The 22,078-nt window shown below is 35.3% G+C and overlaps 1 protein-coding gene across 1 annotated transcript; it reads right to left on the reverse strand.

Moving 5' to 3' along the window:
• Window positions 1–367: 367 nt before the first annotated feature.
• Window positions 368–11,118, reverse strand: LOC149552316 (putative carboxylesterase 11). The gene is made up of 2 exons (XM_089787841.1): window positions 9,543–11,118; window positions 368–1,021 (listed from the first exon to the last, which is right to left on the reverse strand). Exons 1-2 carry the CDS (start codon window positions 10,436–10,438, stop codon window positions 484–486), a joined length of 1,434 nt encoding a protein of 477 aa, XP_089643967.1. The 5' UTR covers window positions 10,439–11,118; the 3' UTR covers window positions 368–483.
• Between the last annotated feature and the right edge of the window lie 10,960 nt (window positions 11,119–22,078).

Raw genomic sequence — 22,078 nt, forward strand, 5'->3', positions numbered from 1 at the left:
CACACACTCGGAATCTCCTATCCTTTGAAGAACGCAAGGAAAATATAGTTATATTTTAAATTATATTGCAGTTGTCAAGGTAAACAATACTAATATTTAACATTATATTGAAGTTGTCAAGTTGAGGACCATTATTTTCAGGTGAGGAAACTTCAAATCTGACTTAGTTATTAACTTATTTAACATCAACATCACACTAATGATATCCAGGACAATGGCAGCTGCCATCGGACATCTTTGAAAAGTTTACATGCGCAAAATATGAAAATTCATCAAAATATATAGCACCCTCCTCAATTTGGCACATAAATATATACATAACTCAAAAGATCTTGATACCACTCATCTTTCCTTCTTAGCCGACAGAAAAAGTCCAAATCTCATGATTCATTAAAAACTCAAGATATAATTACAGAGTACATAAAAAGAATTGTAGAACATGACATTCATATATTTTCTTCAAAATCATAAATGGCATCCATATTAGTAAGAAAATTCATGCCCCTTCAAAGAGATGTACTTCTTCACCCAAATAGCAATATCTTCAGCACATGCTTCCGCCTGTCGAGATTTTAGTAGGATATCAAGTGTTGCAAATTCATGAACTGCATCTTTGTACTCAAGCACTGGAGCATCAATCTTCACTTTTCTCAATGCCTCTGAATAGGCAATTGCACGATCTCTCATCCAATCAAGTTCTGCAACAACTGTTAATGTTGGGGGCATTAGCTTCAAAGGTGGTTCCCTTCCAGGAATAAGTGGGTTGGCAGCAACATGGTCCAAACTGAACTCTCCTTCGGGCAAAAATAATTTCCATGCCAGAATACATGTATCTTTGTCATAGAAATATGAATTAGCTAGTTTGATCTCTGAGTGTGTAGGTGTACTTCCAATGAAAAACGGATACAAAAGAACTTGAGCAACCACTTTCACAGGTTCTACAAGCTTTCCAGATTGAAGTATTTTTCGAGCTACATGGTCAGCAATATTTGCACCGCTGCTTACTCCAAGAAGCACACACCTTCAAGATAATTGAAGGAAGCATCAAGGAAAGCATTAGATATAATGAAAAAATTATTTTGATTGATTAAAAATTACGAATCTCAATACAAATGTTTTACTTCTTGTTCTTGTCTCTTTGGAGAGAGTTGGATAAAGGAAAAGAACTGTATGAAATAATTAAAACTTCATATATTCTATAAGAAAAAGAAGCAACCGATTGATAAAATGATACAAATCTCAAACTCAGGAGATTGAATTTGGTTGAAAGCTCAAGGGGACATGCTGAAACATTAAATGCATCCAATGATCATGACAGTACCCAGATGTTCAATATTATCAATACTTCGTAAAGACTTCTCAAATACAATGTAAACATGCCCAGAAAACTATGGATACTTTAATGCTACATTTGTTTCCCCTTTTTATCAGCATATTTATTTGACCTAGCCTGCAAAACATACTAAGTCCAGTTCAACCACAAAGATATAGCCAACAAACATGAACTTAAAACAATTATACATAGCTTAGACCGTTAAAGCAATCACTTTCTGTTGTCAAGCATAAGTTCTATAAAATGTCAATGTATTTTATGTTAAATTTATAAGAAAGTGTGAAAGCATCCTCAAGTTCTTTTGTTAAGTATGAATATTAATGATTTTCTAATGTGGAGATGTGAAAGGCCTTACAATAGATCTCAAAATTTCATTGTACAACCCGAACACCAAATCAATGGTTATGTATCATTCTAAATCAATGTTCATTACTGAACTGCTTGGTGATCTCAGGGGGCAAAGAAGAGATTGAAAAATCATGTTATCCTGTATAATAACAAATTTACTTGAAAATGAATTTTATAACATCAAAAATGATGTGATACACTAAATGTAAGACAAATAAGGATGAGAAGAATACAGCAATTAGGAAGCTAAGCTTGACCCCAGAAACATTGCAAGAGATTGTTAAAAAACCTGTTGGTCTTTCACTAAGATTTATGATAGAGAAGTTACAGGTTTTGAAATGAAGTATTTAGCTTAAACCTAAGTTACCAATGCTGGTTCTGATGCTGATGCTGATGCTGATGCTGATGCGGGTGCGGGTGCTGATGTGCGGATACGCAGATTTTTTTTGGGGGGGGGGATTTTGGATGTGTTTGAGTGCATCCATTTATATACTATAATTTATGTATGCAAATTTAGTTTTTGAACATTTTTGCTTGCCATGTCAGCCCTAAAATGATCGAGACATAACATGGGAAAGAATCAAAGACTTAATCGAAATTATTTTGTATAAGCAAATATTTTTCAATAGCAACACACAGTATAGAAATTAAACAACAAAACACATGGTACCTTATACTTGGCTTCTAGAATGATGAGAGTTTGTGAGAAAATTTGAAGGCCCAACTATTGGTAAGTTTTTGACTAAGCCTTGTTTGACTAAATTAATGTAACAATTGAGAAATCTAATTGTTTTCAGCTACATTTGTATAACTAAGTATATTGCCAGTGTCAATGACTGAAATAGTTCATCTACATGACAATAAAATACTGCAAAAGAATGATTGAGTTTCCCTAAGTGTTCTAGTCAGTTTGGCAGTGTATAGTGACAGCATTTCAAAACAATAAGCTTCAGACCAGTAACCAAGTGTTCTAGTCTCCCATTTGAGGGAGGGGGAAGATTCCGATGGAGAAGCAGAACATTGGAAGAAAGGGATTAGAAGGAGGAACAAAATAGGGTATCCAGTCAGCCATATTCGCAGAGGAGAGTATACAGTCCGGATGCTCCACAGATTCACCCGGATGCTTGATAGATGCTCTGTGGATACTTTCCCAAGCATCCACAGGCAGCGCCCACGCTTCCTGCCCACCTCCGTGCCATCCTGGCCAAAATGCCATGCGTTCGTATCTTAGGCTTAACCAATATATCCTAAAGGATGTCGTAGATGCTTTCAAAGAATATAATGTCCTGTCATTTAAAGATGGGAAAACTTCACCCTAAAATTTGGAATCTGTAGCTTTGATCAAATCTAGAAATTGCTATTTCTAAAGAACAGCTAAGATGAAAAACTGTATTTAAAAAAAAGAGAGACCTAAACTTCTACACAAGAAAGTTTGAGTTCCAACAAGTGTTGTGCCCCATTATTTTTAATACTTAATGTATAAGTTTTTTAATTAACTTTGTTAATTTAATGTCACTATACTAAACCAGCCATTATAGGGAATTCTGAAATAGTTCATAATTACAATATAATTATACTTCAAGGATTTTGAGTCAATTAAGAATGATGAATATATCTGATTAAGTTATAATGACTAGCTGTTAGATACCAATTTTCTTCTAATTATGTAATCTAATTACTGTAGTGTTGTGTGGCATTTTGTGAGGTATACCCAAATCACTTTTAATAATCATTGAGGAAGCTTCTTGGTTGTCAATTGTTCTTCTCCACTTCATTTCATCTGCAAATGGATAGCCAGACTAGGTTTGCTAATACCGCGATAAACCATGTATTTCACATCTACAATAAAAAAATAAGAAGTGACATAATAACTTCCTAGCATCCAACACAAGAAGTGGGCCTTCTCCTTTTGAAGATGGTAGAAACCTACCAGCCTTTGGAATCTTATGAGATTATGGTTGTCCTTTCAAACATAATAGGTCTCTCCAAAAGAATAAACAAGAGAAAGCTTCCTGCTATGTGCAAGATTTCACCGTGCTTCATGTTAAAATAAGAGATTTTCCAACAAACTTGGACCAAATTCAAAACACCTCATGATCAACATCAGATACCTTATCATTTTTCTTTTTTGCAGTCATTTTTAACTTCATCTGTACAAGCAAAGGTTTCAAAACAAACACACAAGCCAAAACCAAATGAGACATATGCTACTGTCAAGGTAGTTAGACCCAATTATTTTCACTCGTCCTAAAGCTACCATTCCATGGCTCCAAAAAAACATTGGCTGAGGATATTTTGATGTTAGCTCTCAGTCACCAACCATAATGAGCAATCAACACTTGCCAAGTTCACCACATAGGCACTCTGCCAACACTAACCAAGTGCTTCTTCAAGTTAGATTTAACAAAGGAGTTTCCTAATCTCATATAAAAGCTAAAGAAAAATTCATCTAAACAAGAAGGAAATGATATGAATCACTCTTGTAATCATCTATACCATCACAAGGCCTCCATTCATCGTCACTATAGAGGATCATATAATTATTAATAATATCAGTCTGTGGGAAGAATTAGCTTCCCACATAGATAAATATGGATGAATTCAGAACCACCTCCCACAAGGAGAACTCACAGAAAATATAGTACATAGTAATGATTATGCTACATTTACACAGTGGCCAGGATGGGGGGAGATCAGTCAACACACATGGCATGGTAAATATTGAAAGATGTCACCTCATAAACTCAGAACTTGCCATAAAAACTAAAAGAAGGAAGATGCTCAATAGAATAATCTAGAAACTAAATACATACATAAGATGCTGTCATACCACATTTAATATCCACATTTTTACTAGGGAAAAACACTAACATTTTTTTTTATAAAAAGTGAATGAAATCGAGATAGCAGCAACTTTCTATAACAATCCAATGTTTTTTCAAAAATATTTAAGCGTTGTACTTGATCCCCACTCAAAGCTTAACGCCTATAATAACTTGAGTGATTCCAAAAACCCTCTTGATCAACTAAATTATCAATAATTCCATTTCTCTTATCTATTTATATATTCATCTCTTGATGACTCTTTTCAGTCATATGAGGACAAGATGCATCATCCATTTTATCATACATAACTTCTGTCATGGCCAAAAATAATTTATGAACATAAAAACCTGTGTGTGTATGTATTTACACAGTTTCCTCATACTCTACAAACGGACGATCCAATATTACTCGTGAATCAATTATCTTATGATGGATTAGCGCCCCTGTGGGTTGGACAAAATGAATCTTACTGACATTAAGCTTCATGTACAGGTCTTATTAATGGCACACCTTTTACTACGGGTTTTCCAATGTATCTCTACTTTATAAAATGAAGTGTCTCAATACAATAGATTTCAGTGAGATAATCAAGTTGGATTAAGGCTGGATTAAAATGCTTTGGAAGTGTGGTTTATGATATTATTGACTGATTTAATTTTATCCTGGGTTTATTATCATTATTTTTAACATGGAAATAAGAATAACATCTAACAAATTCCACCTTAAAATAAAATAATGTGATCTTTAACCAAGTAAAAGCTATTTTTCAATTTGCTTATCAAAAAAAAATTATCTTTAGATTTGATTAAAGGTTAAAATTAAAGTCACATTGACTAGATCAAGAGGTAAGGATGTTCAAATAATTGGTGATACATTAGTCTAAATTTGGTTTGAAACTCGTATTTCTATCCCACTTGGTTAGAACTTCATTAGATAGCATAGTTAGAGTGATAGTGGTGTTTACTTACGTAAATTTCAATGTTGAGTGACATTTTCAATTATAACATTTAAAAGGACCCCCAAATAGTAGGCCAATTAATTATTATAGTGTAAAAGTGTTGCAATGGTTACTCCTTCCCTACTCCAGGAAAGATATGATAATGATATTACACATGCAATATCCTTAAGTGTGTAATTCTTTCTCTAGACTAAGTATGATAGGTGTCAAATTGTATTGTGTATATAAAGAAAAATAATTTTTAGTTGCATTTTTAGCTATGTGCAAAATTAAGGCATGAGATATGCAATGCTCCACTGCCAGCCATTACAACAAAATGGATACAAGCATTCATTCAACCAATAACACCTACCAAAAGGCATTTTGAAAAGGTTTTCAAATCACAGTCAGAACGCTTGCTGTTTTTCCATTCAATAAATCATTGGGGGGGAATTCTTTAATATATATCATAGGCATCAGGGAATTATGACATTTCTTCCCTGTTCCTGGCCGTGCTACTGGACATGGATAGGGATAAGGACACAGTGGGAACCATGGCCAACTTGATGATCAATAAGCACTTGCTCAGAAACCTCACACATACTCTTCAATTTGTACATCTCTGCTTGGACATGCCTCAGGGGAATGGGGCACCAGTAGCTAATAGATCTTCAACAGTTCAGCGGGGCCATCATCCTTCCAACAACTCACTGTTGGAGCCCAGAAGGATGTATAAGGCAAAGAAGGTGGTGAATTTCCTGAAATAAGTTGCGAGTCTCAGCAACCAAATGAGTATTGAAAGGATGATCACCTTGATTACCAACTACTCAGAGGATTAAAGGTAATAAGGCATTCAAATAAATAGATTAATTTATCTAATATATAGGCTAGTTAAAGCTCATGAGCTCATACAAATTCTGGGCATTTTATTCACAAACTCATAGGCAGAGCTGGAATTTGTAACAGTCCAGTTAAAGTTGGAAAACATTGTAGTATATTATGTTTTATTGATAAGGAAGTAATCCCCTCGATCACAGTTTACCCAACCAAAAAATATTATTTGTATCATCATGAAAATCCTACATATGCAGTACACCTAGTTTGAACATCACTCACAAGACGTGTTTCTAAGGAAAAATTGGCAGAAGCATAGTAAGTTTTGCACCTGATTTAGAGTCTCAAAATTAGGTGAACAAATTTTGATTATTGAAAAATGCACGAGTGCAAATATAATGGCCTGCCCCGGATAGATCAATTTTTTTTTAGGGAAACGCACATATTACATTGTTCTTCATATTCCCTGCAATGGTGTCTGTTTGCCTTGCGGTGGAGTAAATGGATTTTGAAAAACAACAAATTTGCATTCAAAGCAGCATGATGCAGCTAGAGCATCAGCAAATGGGTTTAACTTGTTTCAGTTTTGCAGTGAAAAATGCAGCCATATGCTGAGCCCTCAACATAACATTGATAACTGGGAAATATAAAGAACAAAATCACACCTATACATAGACACACACACTAAGGGTGAACTGCTTTTATCGACAGAAATTGCATTCTAACTTGATTTTATTTTTTGCCTGTTTAATATACATGGCCATACACCTGGTAACAAGGGCCAACTAGATGTCTTTTTATTTTCCCTGGCTATTTAAGGGGTCATTGTGGCATCCCCCACCCATCTCCAACAGAAGCGGATGTTCCCTGCTTCTGCAGATCATCCTAGAAACAACCTCAAAATTGTAGTTGTTGGGTGGGGTGCGGGGAAGCAAGGTGATGTATCCTTTGCATTCACAAAACTTGAGTTTTGAGGAGGATCCCAACACTGGTAATAAAAAACAATTTTGGCAGTATTTCTATATTAGTAAGAAAGTGCTCCAATGCCACTGTTACGTACCCAACTAAAACCCTACTGTACCTAGTATAACTTAAATCTGAAACTGAAAATTGAAAAATCAACATTTTCATTTCGAACAGGAATCTCAATCTGTTGAGGCTTGAGCATTACTATAGAGCAGCTGGAAAGTATGGAACTAGTGAAATATATGAAAACTGAAGACTAGAAGAGACTGGAACTGCAAACTCTTTTCAAATGCCACATGATCTCATTTTCTTTGTACACTCTCTTCTTTTTTATGCCCTCTAAGATTGAATGTTCTCATCCTAATGATGTATCATGTAGTGTGATCCAAGGTCCAAAACATTGATGATATAATAAACTAATACAGAACCAATCCAGAAACATACGAGCAAGAAGTTTAGAATTCTTCCACTAATTTCCTTACTTCAGTTTTAGATTTTCAGTTTGCAGTGATCTCCAATATTCAGATTTTACAATTTTACCAGGAAAAAAAAAAAAACAAAACGGGAAACAGGAGCAGTTTCAGGTTTCTCCCATTAATTTTCTTCAGCTATTTTCCATGTTAGATTTCCAGTTTGCAGCAGTCTTTAATATTAAAATTTTACAGAAGCTTGAAACTTTCCAGCAGTGAATTTTTTTCCACTAATTTCCTTACTTCAGTGTTAGATTTTCAGTCTGTATCAGTCACAATATTAAGATGTTCCATTCTAGAATCTTCCCAGAGAAAATATGAAACACAGTGGAAAAAGTGCAGTTTCAGTTTTCTCCCACTAATTTTCTTAATTATGTTTTTTCTTAAGTATTAAGATATTACAGCAGCTTAAAACTTTCCAGCAGTAAAGTTCATCTGTTTTTAACAGTTTAAACATATTGTTTGAGTTTTAGTAGCAGGCAAGTAACAAAAAAATAAATCAACTCAAATTAACAGTTCCATAGCAGGGCCGTCTTCATCTCAAAGCAAAGATACTTTGAATCAAGAAATGGATAATGATTCTGCACTCATTATGGTCAAATTATACAGTGAAAGATGCAAAAATTTGCATCTCGGATAATAAATTGATTCAAATTAATTTGGCAAGACTACAGATGATTCATATGAAGATAATGGAGAAGCAAGGTCATCAATCATGGCATCTGGCAGTTCAGGACATGCTTTGCCCACCAATTTGGCATTTCTCAAAGATGAAAACTTCCCTTTTGCTTCCCAGTGCACACAGTCTTTCATCTTTGGATCTACTTTTTCCCACTTTCTAAGGTTGTTCTTTAGATTTTGTATACCCTGTGTGCCTTCCTGTTGATGTTTAGGCCAAAGGATCTTCTGTTGGTCAATGTATAATATGGGCTATTAAGGTGATCTCCTCTTGTAAAGGGATGAGATTTCCTAAAATATTGTTGTAATGGTATGAGGTGGATTTTGTTTTTGCATATAATCATGAGAATTCTATTTTCTTTTTAATAGAATGAATTTTGGAGCGTCATTTTGATGTAATTTATTAATTGGAAATAGATAAACAAGAAAGGTAAGCTTTTGTTCAAGAACAACGTTTATCTGATAAAAAAGTTTTTGTTCAAGATACATCCACATACCCCATTCTAAAATTAAAATCAACATTCATTACTTTTATACATGGTTCGTTCAAAATGATACTTATTCGATAGTGCGGATTCTGTTCAAGATACTATCCGCACAGCCAGTTCGAAAATTAAAATTAATTAATTCTGAATCAGAAGGTAGAGAGCCTTCAACGTTCTTGGGTTTAGCCTAGAATTAACATCAGAACCACGTGACCTTAACCATCTTCAGGGGAGTGAGACAAGGTTGCCTATTTTGGTATATTCTCAACTTTATTTATTCTAATGCTTAAGGCCTTAAAATGATATACGGAAAGATGTAACTTGGGATATGCCTATATGTGCACAGAAAACAACTCAGTGGAGATTAATTGGGTAGAAATGTCAAATGACGCCCTTCTTATTCACAGGCTATCAATACAAACTGCTCAATAGTTTCAGAAAGTTCTGAACACATTTCTTCTGGCCCCTACATTATTCACTATAGGCGTTTACACATTTCATTCAAATGAAGAGATTGAAAAAGCATACTAATGGTGTATTTGATATTACCAAATCTTAAATATAATTTGGCATGTACCTGTAAGAGCTTTGTAAATTAATGGAGCTGTCATTGGACACAGAAAATATTCAAAGAAAACAAGCAGAAGGAGATTCATGAGACAAACCTGGAAGGATCTCCATGAGCTGCTAGCCATGGCTCTACAATAGAGGCTCCAAAACCGTCAACAATTTGGCGATGTCCATCTCCTTTGTAAGGACCCTTAGGGGCATGCACAAGAGACTTGCTGCATTCGGCGAGATTAGCCTGTTTAGCCAACCACTTGACGGCCTCAAAACCATCTTCGAAGGCTGCTGGATACTTGTTCTCTGGAGCAAGCCTATATCCTACAGCAATAACTATCGCATCCAACAGTTTAACCATTCTGCGGCAAAAGAAATCATTGGAAGCAGAATCCTTGCTGCCAGCCACAAACCCTCCGCCGTGGAACTGAAAAATAATGGGCAGCTTCCTGTGCAAGGGCTGAGAGTTTGCAGGCAAATAGCCTCTGTAATTAGGAACACCTATTCTCTTCTCATTACCTGTTGCCTCATCCCCATTGGTGAGTGGCGTGAAACCCCTTTCTTTATCACCAGTGCCGCCATAGCTGCTCCTCCTGATGCTGTTGATTCCCTCGCGGCTTGATTCGATTGCCCCCGCATAGCTGCTTCTCCTATTGTTGTTTATACTAGAGTCGAATTCCTCTGTCCCATCCGCATCTTTCATTGAATTTCCAAATAAACCAGATGGAGGGGGATTGGATGCCTGTCTCGGAGGCAGAGATGACTCTGGAAGAAAAATCCTGATCGAGAGATTGGTGAGGGTATTAATGTGTATGTCCTTGGTGGCAATCCCATCGACAAAAGCAGCATTTGCAGGCACAGAAGCCGATCCAGATCTTGATGTAACTGCAAGTCCATGACCGTGCCCATCTTGATCAGTAACTTGGGCCTGGCTATGTAACCTATGTTTCAGTAACAGCTTGAAGAAAACACTGTAGAGCTTCACACCTACACTGGGCATTTTCAGCAGATCTACCTACTCCTCTCTCAACGGGGACACGGAATCTGATCTGGGAGATCTGAGATGATGCGAGTGGCTCTACCTGCGCTTGCATGTTTTCTCTCCATCACAATTGGAGATACCCCATGGTCATATGCTTCACTGACGGAAAATCAAGGTGGGAAACTTTTTAATGCAGGAAAACCAAGGTGGACAACTTTCTAAAGCAGGAAAACCAAGTGGGCAACCTTTAAAATCCTTGCAGATTAGCGGAACAAAATCAATATGACCGTGTACGGATGTGGCCGAAGATTTAAAGGTAGCAAGTTGCGGGCAAAATACAAACTACTCGGAGATGAATGAGGCAAATGTCAGATGAGAAGATATTTAATTGCCAAAGGGTGAGCTCATTTCTTTCCTCTTCCCTGCGTGCCTGCGTTGAATCGAAACAGAGAAAAGGACAACATTTTGAACGTGAAAGCTTCTAGACATTGTTTTATTCCTCCGACTCATTCAATCAAAGCCCCCCTGGAGGACTATACTGCATCCAACTCATCGTCTCTGGGCTCATGTTCCTGCTTGCCAACGTTGAAAATGATTATGGAGGAATTTGTCTTACTAATGTAGTCCCGGAAAGAATTCTGGGTGCTACACTCAAATTTGGTTAGGACATAGGGCTTCATACAACAACAATATTGTTTGGGACGTTAATAACTCCTCCATTCTCTGCTTTATTCCAATTCTAGTAGAATACGTCACCTACCAAGTTTCTACCCTCCCTTAAGAATGGTGAAATGCATATCTCATTCTTTCTAAATTTGAATACATATGTACAGTTTAGCATAGGTGGTTTTGTTTTTTGTTTTCTCGAGAATACAATGAATGAATATACGTAAGAGGCCCAATGCACTTCCTTTACATTGCTTTTTCTAACTTTTTAAAAAATTGACTAAGTCCTCTCCTTAGTATGAAAGTGCATTTTCGTGGCTGTATAGACGTTGCCACGTAAGAGTACCACAAATCATGAAAAGTTATTATTTTTGAATTTTGATTATGGAAGAATATATTTCAATCATATTTATAAGAATATACTTTAATAATATTTATCATAAATCAAGGGGCTTAATGTTAATCTAGCTTTATGTTTCTTTTAATGTTGGTTTTCATTTCTTAGTCCTTATTATGTTTCTTTTAATGTTCGTTTTTCATTTCTTAGTCCTTATTGTTATGGTAGGAGATTAAAAATTTTGATAGTCTTTTTAAATACTAGTTTTGTTTCTTGAAATTTTTCTCATTTCTCAATTTTTCATTTAACCTATAGTCAGCTAAAACTTTATCATTAAATAAAATTATCACATTTTAATTTATATTTTTTTATTAGGGTGATCATTTTTGCTAACAGTCCTTTTATTTTCTATCAAAGGAAATTAGAGCAAAAATAAGGCTTTAGAGATGTGTCTTTTTTGTAGAGATTCCATTTGACATTGTGCATGAGCTTCAAGTGCATCTTTATGCTTGCACAAATAGAAGGACGGTGCAAATGTGGCCAATATAGTTCAGCATGCAATATTGCATAGTAAGCATTTACCTAAGATAGAATTGATTCCGAGAAGATTTGCAGAGATAAAAAGATTACATTTCCAAATGATCGATAGCTAGCCAAAAAAGATTGGTCAAAGCTCTACTATAGTTTTTGCAATTAGTCGCTTAAATCCATTATTCAATCTATGTCAATGTTAGCGATGCCAAACTTTATGAACAAGAAGCATAGTAACTCATTTTATTAATTTATTTGTATTGGAGAGGGCACAGAATAATCGATGTTAATAGCCAGTTAGTCACCACATTGTGCAGTATGGTTGAGTGGGTCAACAAACTCATTCTTGATGACACACTCAAACTACTTTTCTTGTAAAATCCCTTCAATTTTCTTAGGCTTTCTACTACTTTAGATTTCTATAATTGAATATTGAGAATTGAGATGTTTTATTGTATCATCTTTTTTAGTTGATTTAGGTATTGTCATTTTTTTCTATTTCATACTCTCGTCATTGATATCTAAAAGATTTTGATGATATCCATGATAATTGATTACACAACTTTCAATGTTTTCAATAAGGTCAAGTCAGTGGGTAAATTTAATAAAAGTTTGTGTTGTTGTGTTAAAGTTTGTGTTGTTGTGTTAGAGCTTGTCCTTTGCAAATATTGTTTTGAAGCATCGATTGAGTGTGAAGCAATGGAAGTGTTCCATGTGTTGCATTCAAGAGGACATGCAAAGGCTTATTTATCTGCTTTTCACTTACATTCTATAACATTAATCTATATTATTGTCTTGACATATGTTAATGGTGTGAATAATGTTATTACAAGGATAGGTAAGAATTGAGCCTATAAGTCTGTAATAGTTTTCCTGGAAATCTTGTTGTGTTTAATGAATGTTGTCATTCCTTGATTCATCCTCTAAATTTTTTGTTTGTTCTAAAACATGCTTTTTGTTCTTGTTATTCAAACATAATTTATCCATCAAATGGAAGCTTGCAAAGAATGTTAGTTGTGTCAAAGCTTATATATAGTTTTTGGGTTACGGTAAATTTGATGAAAACCTTAGGTAGCCTCATCTCTAGCCAGCTTCAATTCAAAATGAACACTTGGACTGGAAATACATAATTCATGCGTGGAATATATGCAACTGAAAAGACATTTTTATGTTTTTTGTTTGCTACCAAACCCATGATCTTATTCTTGGGCAGTTTAGGATTTGATATGAAACTGAAATAGTCAGTCATTCAATCTGAAATCATAAACCAGTTGTTCAAATTATTCACTCAATAATATATGCATTAGATTTCATTATATTAGTTTTTGAGAAAATGGTAAAGTTGTCAATAAAAAATGAAAAATAATTGATGCCTACACTATCATGCAGGCACTTGAGACATACTAGTAGAATGACGTAGGCACAAGATAAGCACATTTGGGTAACTCAACATTCATGTTTATTTTGTCTTGTAGCATGCTTAGGAAGTAGTTAAATTTATTTTTTCCAAAATGGAGGCTACAGAGAAGTTGAAAGCTATGTTGAAGCCTCAAATCAAGTTAAGTTAATACAAATCATTTGAACATGTTTCATTCTACTCAAACAAGGGTATTCTTTGAGTTGAAAATGAAAAGACTATGGCTGAAGTTGTGTTTCCCATCCTATACTTAGAAATCTAAATAACAATAAGATTCATTAGAAAAAACATTTTATATTAGAAGATGCCTAGACGAATGCTATGGCATCTCCAAAAGGCCACAACAAACTCAACATAAAATTTCCAATTACCACCTTGAGGAATTTCTTTGTCATGCATTTTTTTATATGATGCAATCACACAAGATTTTGAGTCTTGATTTGGAATCAATATCTTCATTTGGTTGATGTATTTAAGGCTCACAAAGCCTTGAATGCCATAGATTGCTATTGCATGATTCATATTGGAAGGTTAAAAATCCTAACATAGATCAAAACCAAATAGGTGAGCCATATGACCATTGCATTAAATCTAATTGGAAGATGACACACCCCAACCATCCAAATGGTAAAATCCTAAGTCTCACCTATAAACTAAGCAAGAGGGCTTTGCCTACCTAAATGTGAATTGGCTCTATACAAACCACTAATTTAATAAGCCATATTGGGCAATCTTAGGTCCAAGTGAAATCTTATTCATTTTCATAAAGTTCTCATAGTTTGTAATGCAATAGGTCCATATAAAATTCACCCCATTTTTTGAGGTGCTCACAAAAGATGCTACCAAATCAACTTAAACAAAGGAAATAGAACAAACTTTAAATTTGAACTATGGAAGTCAAATTTGTTTAGTTGTGATTTCCAAAATCTCCATCTCTTTAAATCATTTTAACTATTTCTTAGTCTCATGGATTGTTTAAATATGTTTAACTATTGCTTGGTCTCATTGACTATGAAAACCTACAACATATTATATTTTCCATGTTTAGAATCCATTCACCATCCTTAGAAGTTAAATCAATTACTCTAGTAAAGAATACCAATAAATTCACCATCCTTACAAGCTAAATATGTTACTCTAGTAAACTATTCCATAGTATAACTATAACTATTTCACATAAATGTAGTGAATAGATTTATCTTTCAAACTAGTTGTGGTGCCCTAATTTCATAGATTTTCAGTATGAGATGTGATTGCACAAATCTATACTTATATTCATTTTAAAAATGAATTCACCCACATTTTTTAAGAGTTCTATTGAAATGTGATTTCATATACTTATACATATAATTGTTGACATTACAGTCAAGTTTGTTTATTAGTGACACACACTTATTTAGATAGTAAGTATCTACTGATCTTATTGTATTATTAATAGTGTTAACCAAGTAATTCAGACTCTACCGAGTTCTATAATTGCTATCGAGTTCAAGGAACAATATTCAGTTTGCGCCAAGCAGTTTCTATCAGGTAGGTGATTATCATTGTAAATTGAGCTTCTTAGTGTTTATAGAGTTCACCAGTCCAAACAGAGTTATGCAATGCTTACCGAGTTCACAGTTATAGTAATGTGAATCCACTCAATGTCAACCAAGTGATCCAATTTATACCAAGCTTGTGGTAATAGCATTGACTGAGCTATGCAGTGTGAATCAAGTGATTCAGTTTATATGCTAAGTTTTGTAGTATTCACTGAGTCACCAGTGTAGATCGAGTTTAGACTACTTGGAAGTGATCAGTATGGATCGAGCTTCTACATCTGCTAAATGTATGATGATGTTGAGCATTGACAGTGGATGTCGAGTATCAAAGCCTCACCGAGTTAGTCTTCAGAACCTGAGTTCCTATAGTTGGGCCAACTTTGTGTATTTTGTGTAAACTTGTATTGTAGTTAACTTTGTTGATTTGTAAATTGGATTGGTATACATGTAATGTATTGTATCACATCCAAACAATATTTTTATGACAAGTATGATGCAAATTAGAAGAGCAAAAGTGCGAAGTAAAAGGCTATAGTAGTATAAGGAGCAACAAAGAGCTATCTATCACAACAAGGTGATCATTACACTCAAAGGAATATCATTGAGCAAATCAAATTGCAAATCAGAGATCGGTCACTATTTCATCCTAATCAGTGGATCAGTTAAATCCTTTCACAAGATAGACTTAACGGTCTTTTGTAAATCTCTTTACCAAGTGCATACTTCATTGTATGTTTGTAAATCCTTTTACAAGGTGGACCTAGCAGTCCTTATTGCTCCTAACAAGGCAAATCATCAAAAGTGATCATTGTAAACCTTAATAGGCCAACTTTATACTATAGTACTAAAGATTGTGGGTGTCATCCCTACCCCAATTTTACTTTCTATTTGGAAGGTTTATGGATCACCATATCATGTATCAAAGTGTTATAAATGTTTTAATGCTTTCAATTTTTCATGCATGCAATTAGATCATAATACACATGAAGGAATAATTGGTGAAATAAGAATAAGTTTTCTTAGTTACTAATTCACCCCTTCCCTCTCAATAACTTAGCCTAACATATATATTTCCAACAATTGGTATCAGAGCTTTGTGGTTCTCAGAGAAAAGTTTAACAACTTGAGAAAAGATCAAGAGGCTATGGAGGTATTCAAACTTGATAAGGCTATTGACAATAAAAAGCTAGATTTGGAATTGGCTATTGGGAAACTCAAGAAAGCAAAAGAGAAACTCTCTCAATCCTTGAAAAGAAGAAAAGATCTTGCAATTTAGATGAATGACCAACTCTACATTGAAGAAAGAATTGAAGACATCCATTCAAAAAGCAATTTAGATGAAGCTAATGAAGCAATCAAAGAACTATTAGAAAAGAATGGTACACTTCAAGAAGTTAGGAAACTGAAAAGAGAGCAAGAAATTCAATTAGTAAGACTGTGTGAAGTTATGGAAGAGAAAAACAAGGTAAAAGAAGAGTTAGAAGGAAAGAACAATGAAATTCAACATCTATCCCTTCAACAAGTGGATTTCATTGATCAACTTATTTATGCAAATGAAGAAATCGTGAATCTAAGATTAGAGAATGAAAGATTGCAAAATAATCTAAACATTGAAAGGCAAACCAATAAGAGGATAATGAGATCTCAAGCAGACATGGATCAATTGAATGAGCAAATCCAATATAGACAAAAGAGCAAAATAGGAATTGGATACACAAAAGAAGGTGAATCATCTAAGCAAGGAGCTCAAAAGAATCAAAGACCTACTTGCAGCCATTGTGGTAAGATAGGTTACACATCAAACAAATATTGGAGCAATGGCAAACCTAAGTGCAATGGAAAATGCTACAATTGTAATTAGCATGGTCATAGAGAAAAAGAATACAAAGAGAAACCTAAATTTGAAGGCAAATGTCACAAATGTAAGAAGCATGGGCACAAATCCCTTGAATGCAAAACTAAGATATTGAATCCAGTAGAACAAATTGTAAAAGCTATATTTTGCTGGGACTACAACACTTGGTGTGGATGTCATTACTATGGAGAATTTGGACACATTGGAATGAATTGTGTAAAACATCATATGAGGACAAGAGACACCACTAGAAGATGTTTCATTTATATAGAACTTGATCATCTTGCCAAGAATTATATGAATACTGGAAGAATTGAAGATGAAAAGAAAGCTAAAGCTGATCACATCATAAAGTAGATGAGATAGTAATAAATTCTAAAATCTTCTGAGAATGCAAGTCTGAGCAATGAAGCACATGTCACTCAAGAATTGGGTGACTCAAACATTTCCACTTGATCTCCCACAAGGAGAACTAGAACTAGGACTCCAAAGCAGTCATCTTACATCAGTTCCAATCAAGATAGAAGGAAAGATCCATATCAACATTCAAGATGCAAAGGGATCATTGAGTATCATAGAAAATTCTAGTCATTACCGAGCAAGGTCAGGAGTAACTCAGTGTTATATGGACACTGAGTCATGGATGTTCCTACTAAGAATTTAATTCAAGCTAAGTAGAAGATAGTTTATCGTCAACCAAGCAATCATACCAAGCATTTATGGCAATTGAAATGTAAAATTTGGTAAAAGGGTGAAATTGAATTCATTTGTCACCGTGAATTTTCAAGAGCTATTTGCGCATATCAATTTTAGTACATCTAAGCGATCTGTACAAATTACTATTGAAGATTTTTATGTCTTTGCAAACCCTACCGAGTGATGGCATCCACTAGCAATAAGACAAAGAAAGGGTCAGAGATGTTGCTTTGAGGCATTGAATGTAACGCACAAAATTTCAAGCTTAGTCTAGCTATTGCGGAAACCTTAGATCCAACTAGAGCACAATCTCTGATTCTATCCAAAGTATTGTTGACTAATGATATTCATTTGCATTTCTGATGTTCTATCCAAGACTTAGGAACCTTGGAAATGGATGAGTTGTTGGAAAAAGTGTGTGTGAATGGCATATTAAAACTAGAACATCAACACTTGGAAGCTAAGGGTTTAACTCACATTCCACACATGCCCCAAGACTTTCAGATTGAGTGGATAAGATTTATCCTCAACTGTGTGCATAATGGATAGTTGTGGTTGGAGCAACCTATTGTGATAACAAAGAAAATGATCCATAGGATCACAAGTCTTCCAATGCTAACCAAGGCAAAAATGACTAAAACCCTAAGTCGAGTAGAATTGGAGAAGAAAACCCTTGTTGAATGGGATGGAAGGGGAATGAAGATTAGTTGTGTTACTGATATAGAGTTAAAGTTTGGTATACATGTGATTGCACATAAGATATACAGCTCCAATAATCTAAATAGTGTATCCTACGAAGCAGTGGATCTTGCGTTCAAAGTGGTCAAAGAACAATATGTCATTTGACCTAGCCAAGTTGATGTTGAATCCATTGAACAAAAACATGGAGAGCATAAGAACTTCAAAGAACAACCCTTGTAAGTTCAGTTCACTCTTAACTTGTTTATTTTTCCTTGTGTAAAATTTCTTCCCATCAAAAGGTACAATTGTGTGGAGAAAAGATGTACCCGTTCTCTACCAAATCAATGAGTATATAGCAGAAATGGGAGAGAACTATGTTAGTATTATGGACAACTATTTTGATGCATTTAAGGACAAGATGAATAATATATTCAGAATCCCTAAGAAATAACTTGTAGAAGACTACAAAGATGATATTTGGTTTATGGTTGATTGTGATAAAGTATATATACAAGCACTAAGATCAAGAATTGTATGGTCAAGCCTCTAGGTTATGAGGTTAATATTGATGAAACAAAGGACATTATTTAAGCACTATCAAATGAGCTTGTTGATCCAAAAGCTACATATTTTGGCACTTATGATGAAGCTAAGGAAAGAATTGAACTTGAAATAAAACCCCCTCAGGCAATCAGCAAAGGGAAGAAAAGAATAGCAAAATTGAAACAATCTAGCACCACTCTCCTGTTGATAGAAGTAAAAGGAGATGACATAGAAGAAGATGAAGTAGAAGATGAAGAGAAGTCAAAAGAAGAAGAAAGGTAAGGTTATTATAACCAAACCATCTACTACAATCTTTACAAGGAGGAGATGTAATCGTCAAATGGCCACCACCCTCATTCCAAGAAAAGTTGAAGGAAATTGACTTTGGAGCTAGTATGGCAAATTTCAAATCACTGAGGTGTGAGATAAGAACTGTAGAGGAGCTAAAGAAAATTGAAGACATGGTTATGTCTAAGATGGGCAAATGGAAATATTCTCCAGACCAACTTGTATAGTAGATTCTAAATGATTTAATGGAGAAAATTAAGCCAAGATGGGAACATGCTATGAAAACTGCAAAAGACATATATGAGTAGACCCTAGGGCAACTCATGTCAAGCTTGAACGACAAGGAGGTGAAAGAATACATCAAGCAAAATGAAGAGAAACCTACTTTGAAGTTTAACACTTTCTTGATATTGATCAATGACATTGAACATATAGTGATGAATGCCAACAACACATGAAAAAGCATTTTGAAATAAAGGAGGGGTGAAAATTTATTCAAGTTGAAAGAGAAACAAGTACAAACAAAGAAAGGGCATCAGACAGCCCTATCAAGATCAACCAAGTGATCAAGTTGATGGGACAAGCCCATCTGAAGTTGAGTCTTATCAACAATGTTCCAATTACATGTATGGTCAGAAGCCCACTTTGCCAAACAATTAGCAACACTATTCCATTCCCTAGGAATATGAGTGAAAGTAATAGACTCCAAAGAAGTACACAAATAATGAATTAGGTCCACAATCAAAGCTAACTTCCAACTAACAACTTTAGAATGTTGTTGATTCAATAGAGGTATCACCACTTGTGAATTAGATTCACAGATAAGCCTTCTCCAACCAAGGTCACAAGAATTCTTCACAACATACAAAATAGCTATGGCCTCCATCAAGTTGTTAGCGTGATTACCTTTATAAATAGAAAACACAAACTGGACATCCCCCTTCCTATCTCTACCAACACCACCAATGCCAATAGGGCCTAGAATTCCCTTGAAAGACCCATCCGTGTTGATTTTAAGAATACCCTATGGAGGAGCACTCCACTTCCCCACCCTATTTATCTTTCGCAAGAGATGTCTACACATATCTCTTAGTAGATTTCCATGTGAGGGGAGAATATTCAGATGATTATAGAAAATATCCTCCCCTAGTTCCATCACCTCAAAAGTGTCACATTTTGTAGAAACAGTTTCCCCCAAAGAATGGATAATTTTCCACCATAAGTGAGGAACCTCTAAAAACTCATCCTAAAAGATACAATGGTTTCTTTCCAATCAAATATGCCAAATAATAAAGGAGGGTCCAAGATTCCAAGCAACTTGAAGAAATGAAGTCTTGACAGGAGTCTTACCCTAGCGAGCAAAGAATTCTGCTAGTGAGGAAACATGCCAACAGGATTGGTTCCACACATTCCACCAAGAGTGCCAAATGTGTCTACTAAAAGAGCATTGGAAAAGAGATAAGAGATATTTTCTTCACTAGTTTGGCATAGAACACACATTGAGGGTCCTTGGAAGCCACACTTGCATAAATTATCCCACATAAGACATTGACTATGGACCACCAACCACATAAAAAAATTACATTTGGGCCAAGAAAACTTGTACCAGACTTGCTTCCACCAAGGCATCTGAATGTCCCCCAACGTCTGCCGAAGAAGCTCAACATATCTTGCAAAAATTGAAATTTTTTTAGATAGATCTTTATTGTCCCAAGCAAGAACATCATTACCAACCAAAGTAGTACACTCACGAGACTGCAAACTCTAAAACGACTCCTTCCTATCCTCCTCAAGTCCTCCTAGAGGCCATTCAGAAGGGTGTTTCCAACGAAAGGAAGGAGCCAAACCTCTAACACATCCTATCTTATAAAAATTAACTATGTCCCAACCAGCAACACTAAAATTTTGATAGAGGGCATGTAGCTAAGGATGAGTGGTAAGAATACAAGGGTGCCCATCCTAAGAGTCAAGCCAAAATAAAGCTTGTGATCCCAAATGACAAATCCAAAAGAGACCATCTTTAACCAACTAAGGTCCAAACTTTAGCATATTCCAAATCATGGATCCTCTCCCTTCTAGAGGAAAGCGATGAACTTCAACCACATTAATAACTGGAAAATAATTATGGGTGAGAATACAAGACCAAAGTTGATGTTGGCTAGTACACCAACACCAATAAAGTTTTGCAGCGATAACCTGTCCATTTAAAAAAGTTGATCGTAAGCCAAGGCCAGCCTCCTTTTGAGGTCTACATACTATTTCCCATTTAACCAGACTCCATTTAGAAGGTGAAAGGTTTCCACTCCAAAGGAATTGACGGGATAGAGCATCAAATTCCTGAAGAAAATACATTGGAGCAGCCTGAACAAAACACCTATAAATAGGAAGGGCTTGAATAACTGATTTTAATAGAGTTAGGTGAGCAGCAGTTGATAGCCATCGATGACTCCAATGATTAACCTTTTACTGAAGTTTATCAAGCAAAACTTACCAGGAAGATCTAGGATGTCTACCAACAGTAAGAGGAATACCCAAATAAACAAAGGGAAGAGACCCAATCTGAAACCTCAAAATAGCAGCAATACACCTTTGAATAGCTTGGGAAGTATTGAAGAAAAAAATGGAGGATTCATTCTCATTAACTTTCTGTCCCGAAGCTGCAAGATGCACATCCAAAGCATGCCTAAAAGAATTAGCTTCCTAAAGACGGGCTTGTCCCATAAATGAAGTATCATCCACAAATTAAAGATGTGAAATGGGAGGCAAGCCAACACCGCATTTCCACCCATGAATCAAACCCTGGTGAGCATGAAGCTTAAGAAAGTAGCCCAAACCCTTAGCTAGAATGATAAAGAGATAAGGTGAAATAGGATCCCCTTGGCAAAGTCCTTTAGAGGCACCAAAGGGTTCTGAAGGAACACCATTCGCCAGAACAGAAAAAGAAGCTGAAGTAACACAACTCATAATCCAATTCACCCACTATTGGCAAAAACCAAAGGCCAAGAGGATCTTTTGGAGAAAACTCCATTTGACTCTATCATAAGCCTTAGCCATATCCAACTTAATGAACATAGCTCACTCTTTTGATGTATGCATATAATGA

The sequence above is a fragment of the Cupressus sempervirens genome, chromosome 6 (assembly GCF_028749045.1).
Source record: "Cupressus sempervirens isolate cs-2001-9-10 chromosome 6, ASM2874904v1, whole genome shotgun sequence".
Lineage (NCBI taxonomy): Eukaryota > Viridiplantae > Streptophyta > Pinopsida > Cupressales > Cupressaceae > Cupressus > Cupressus sempervirens.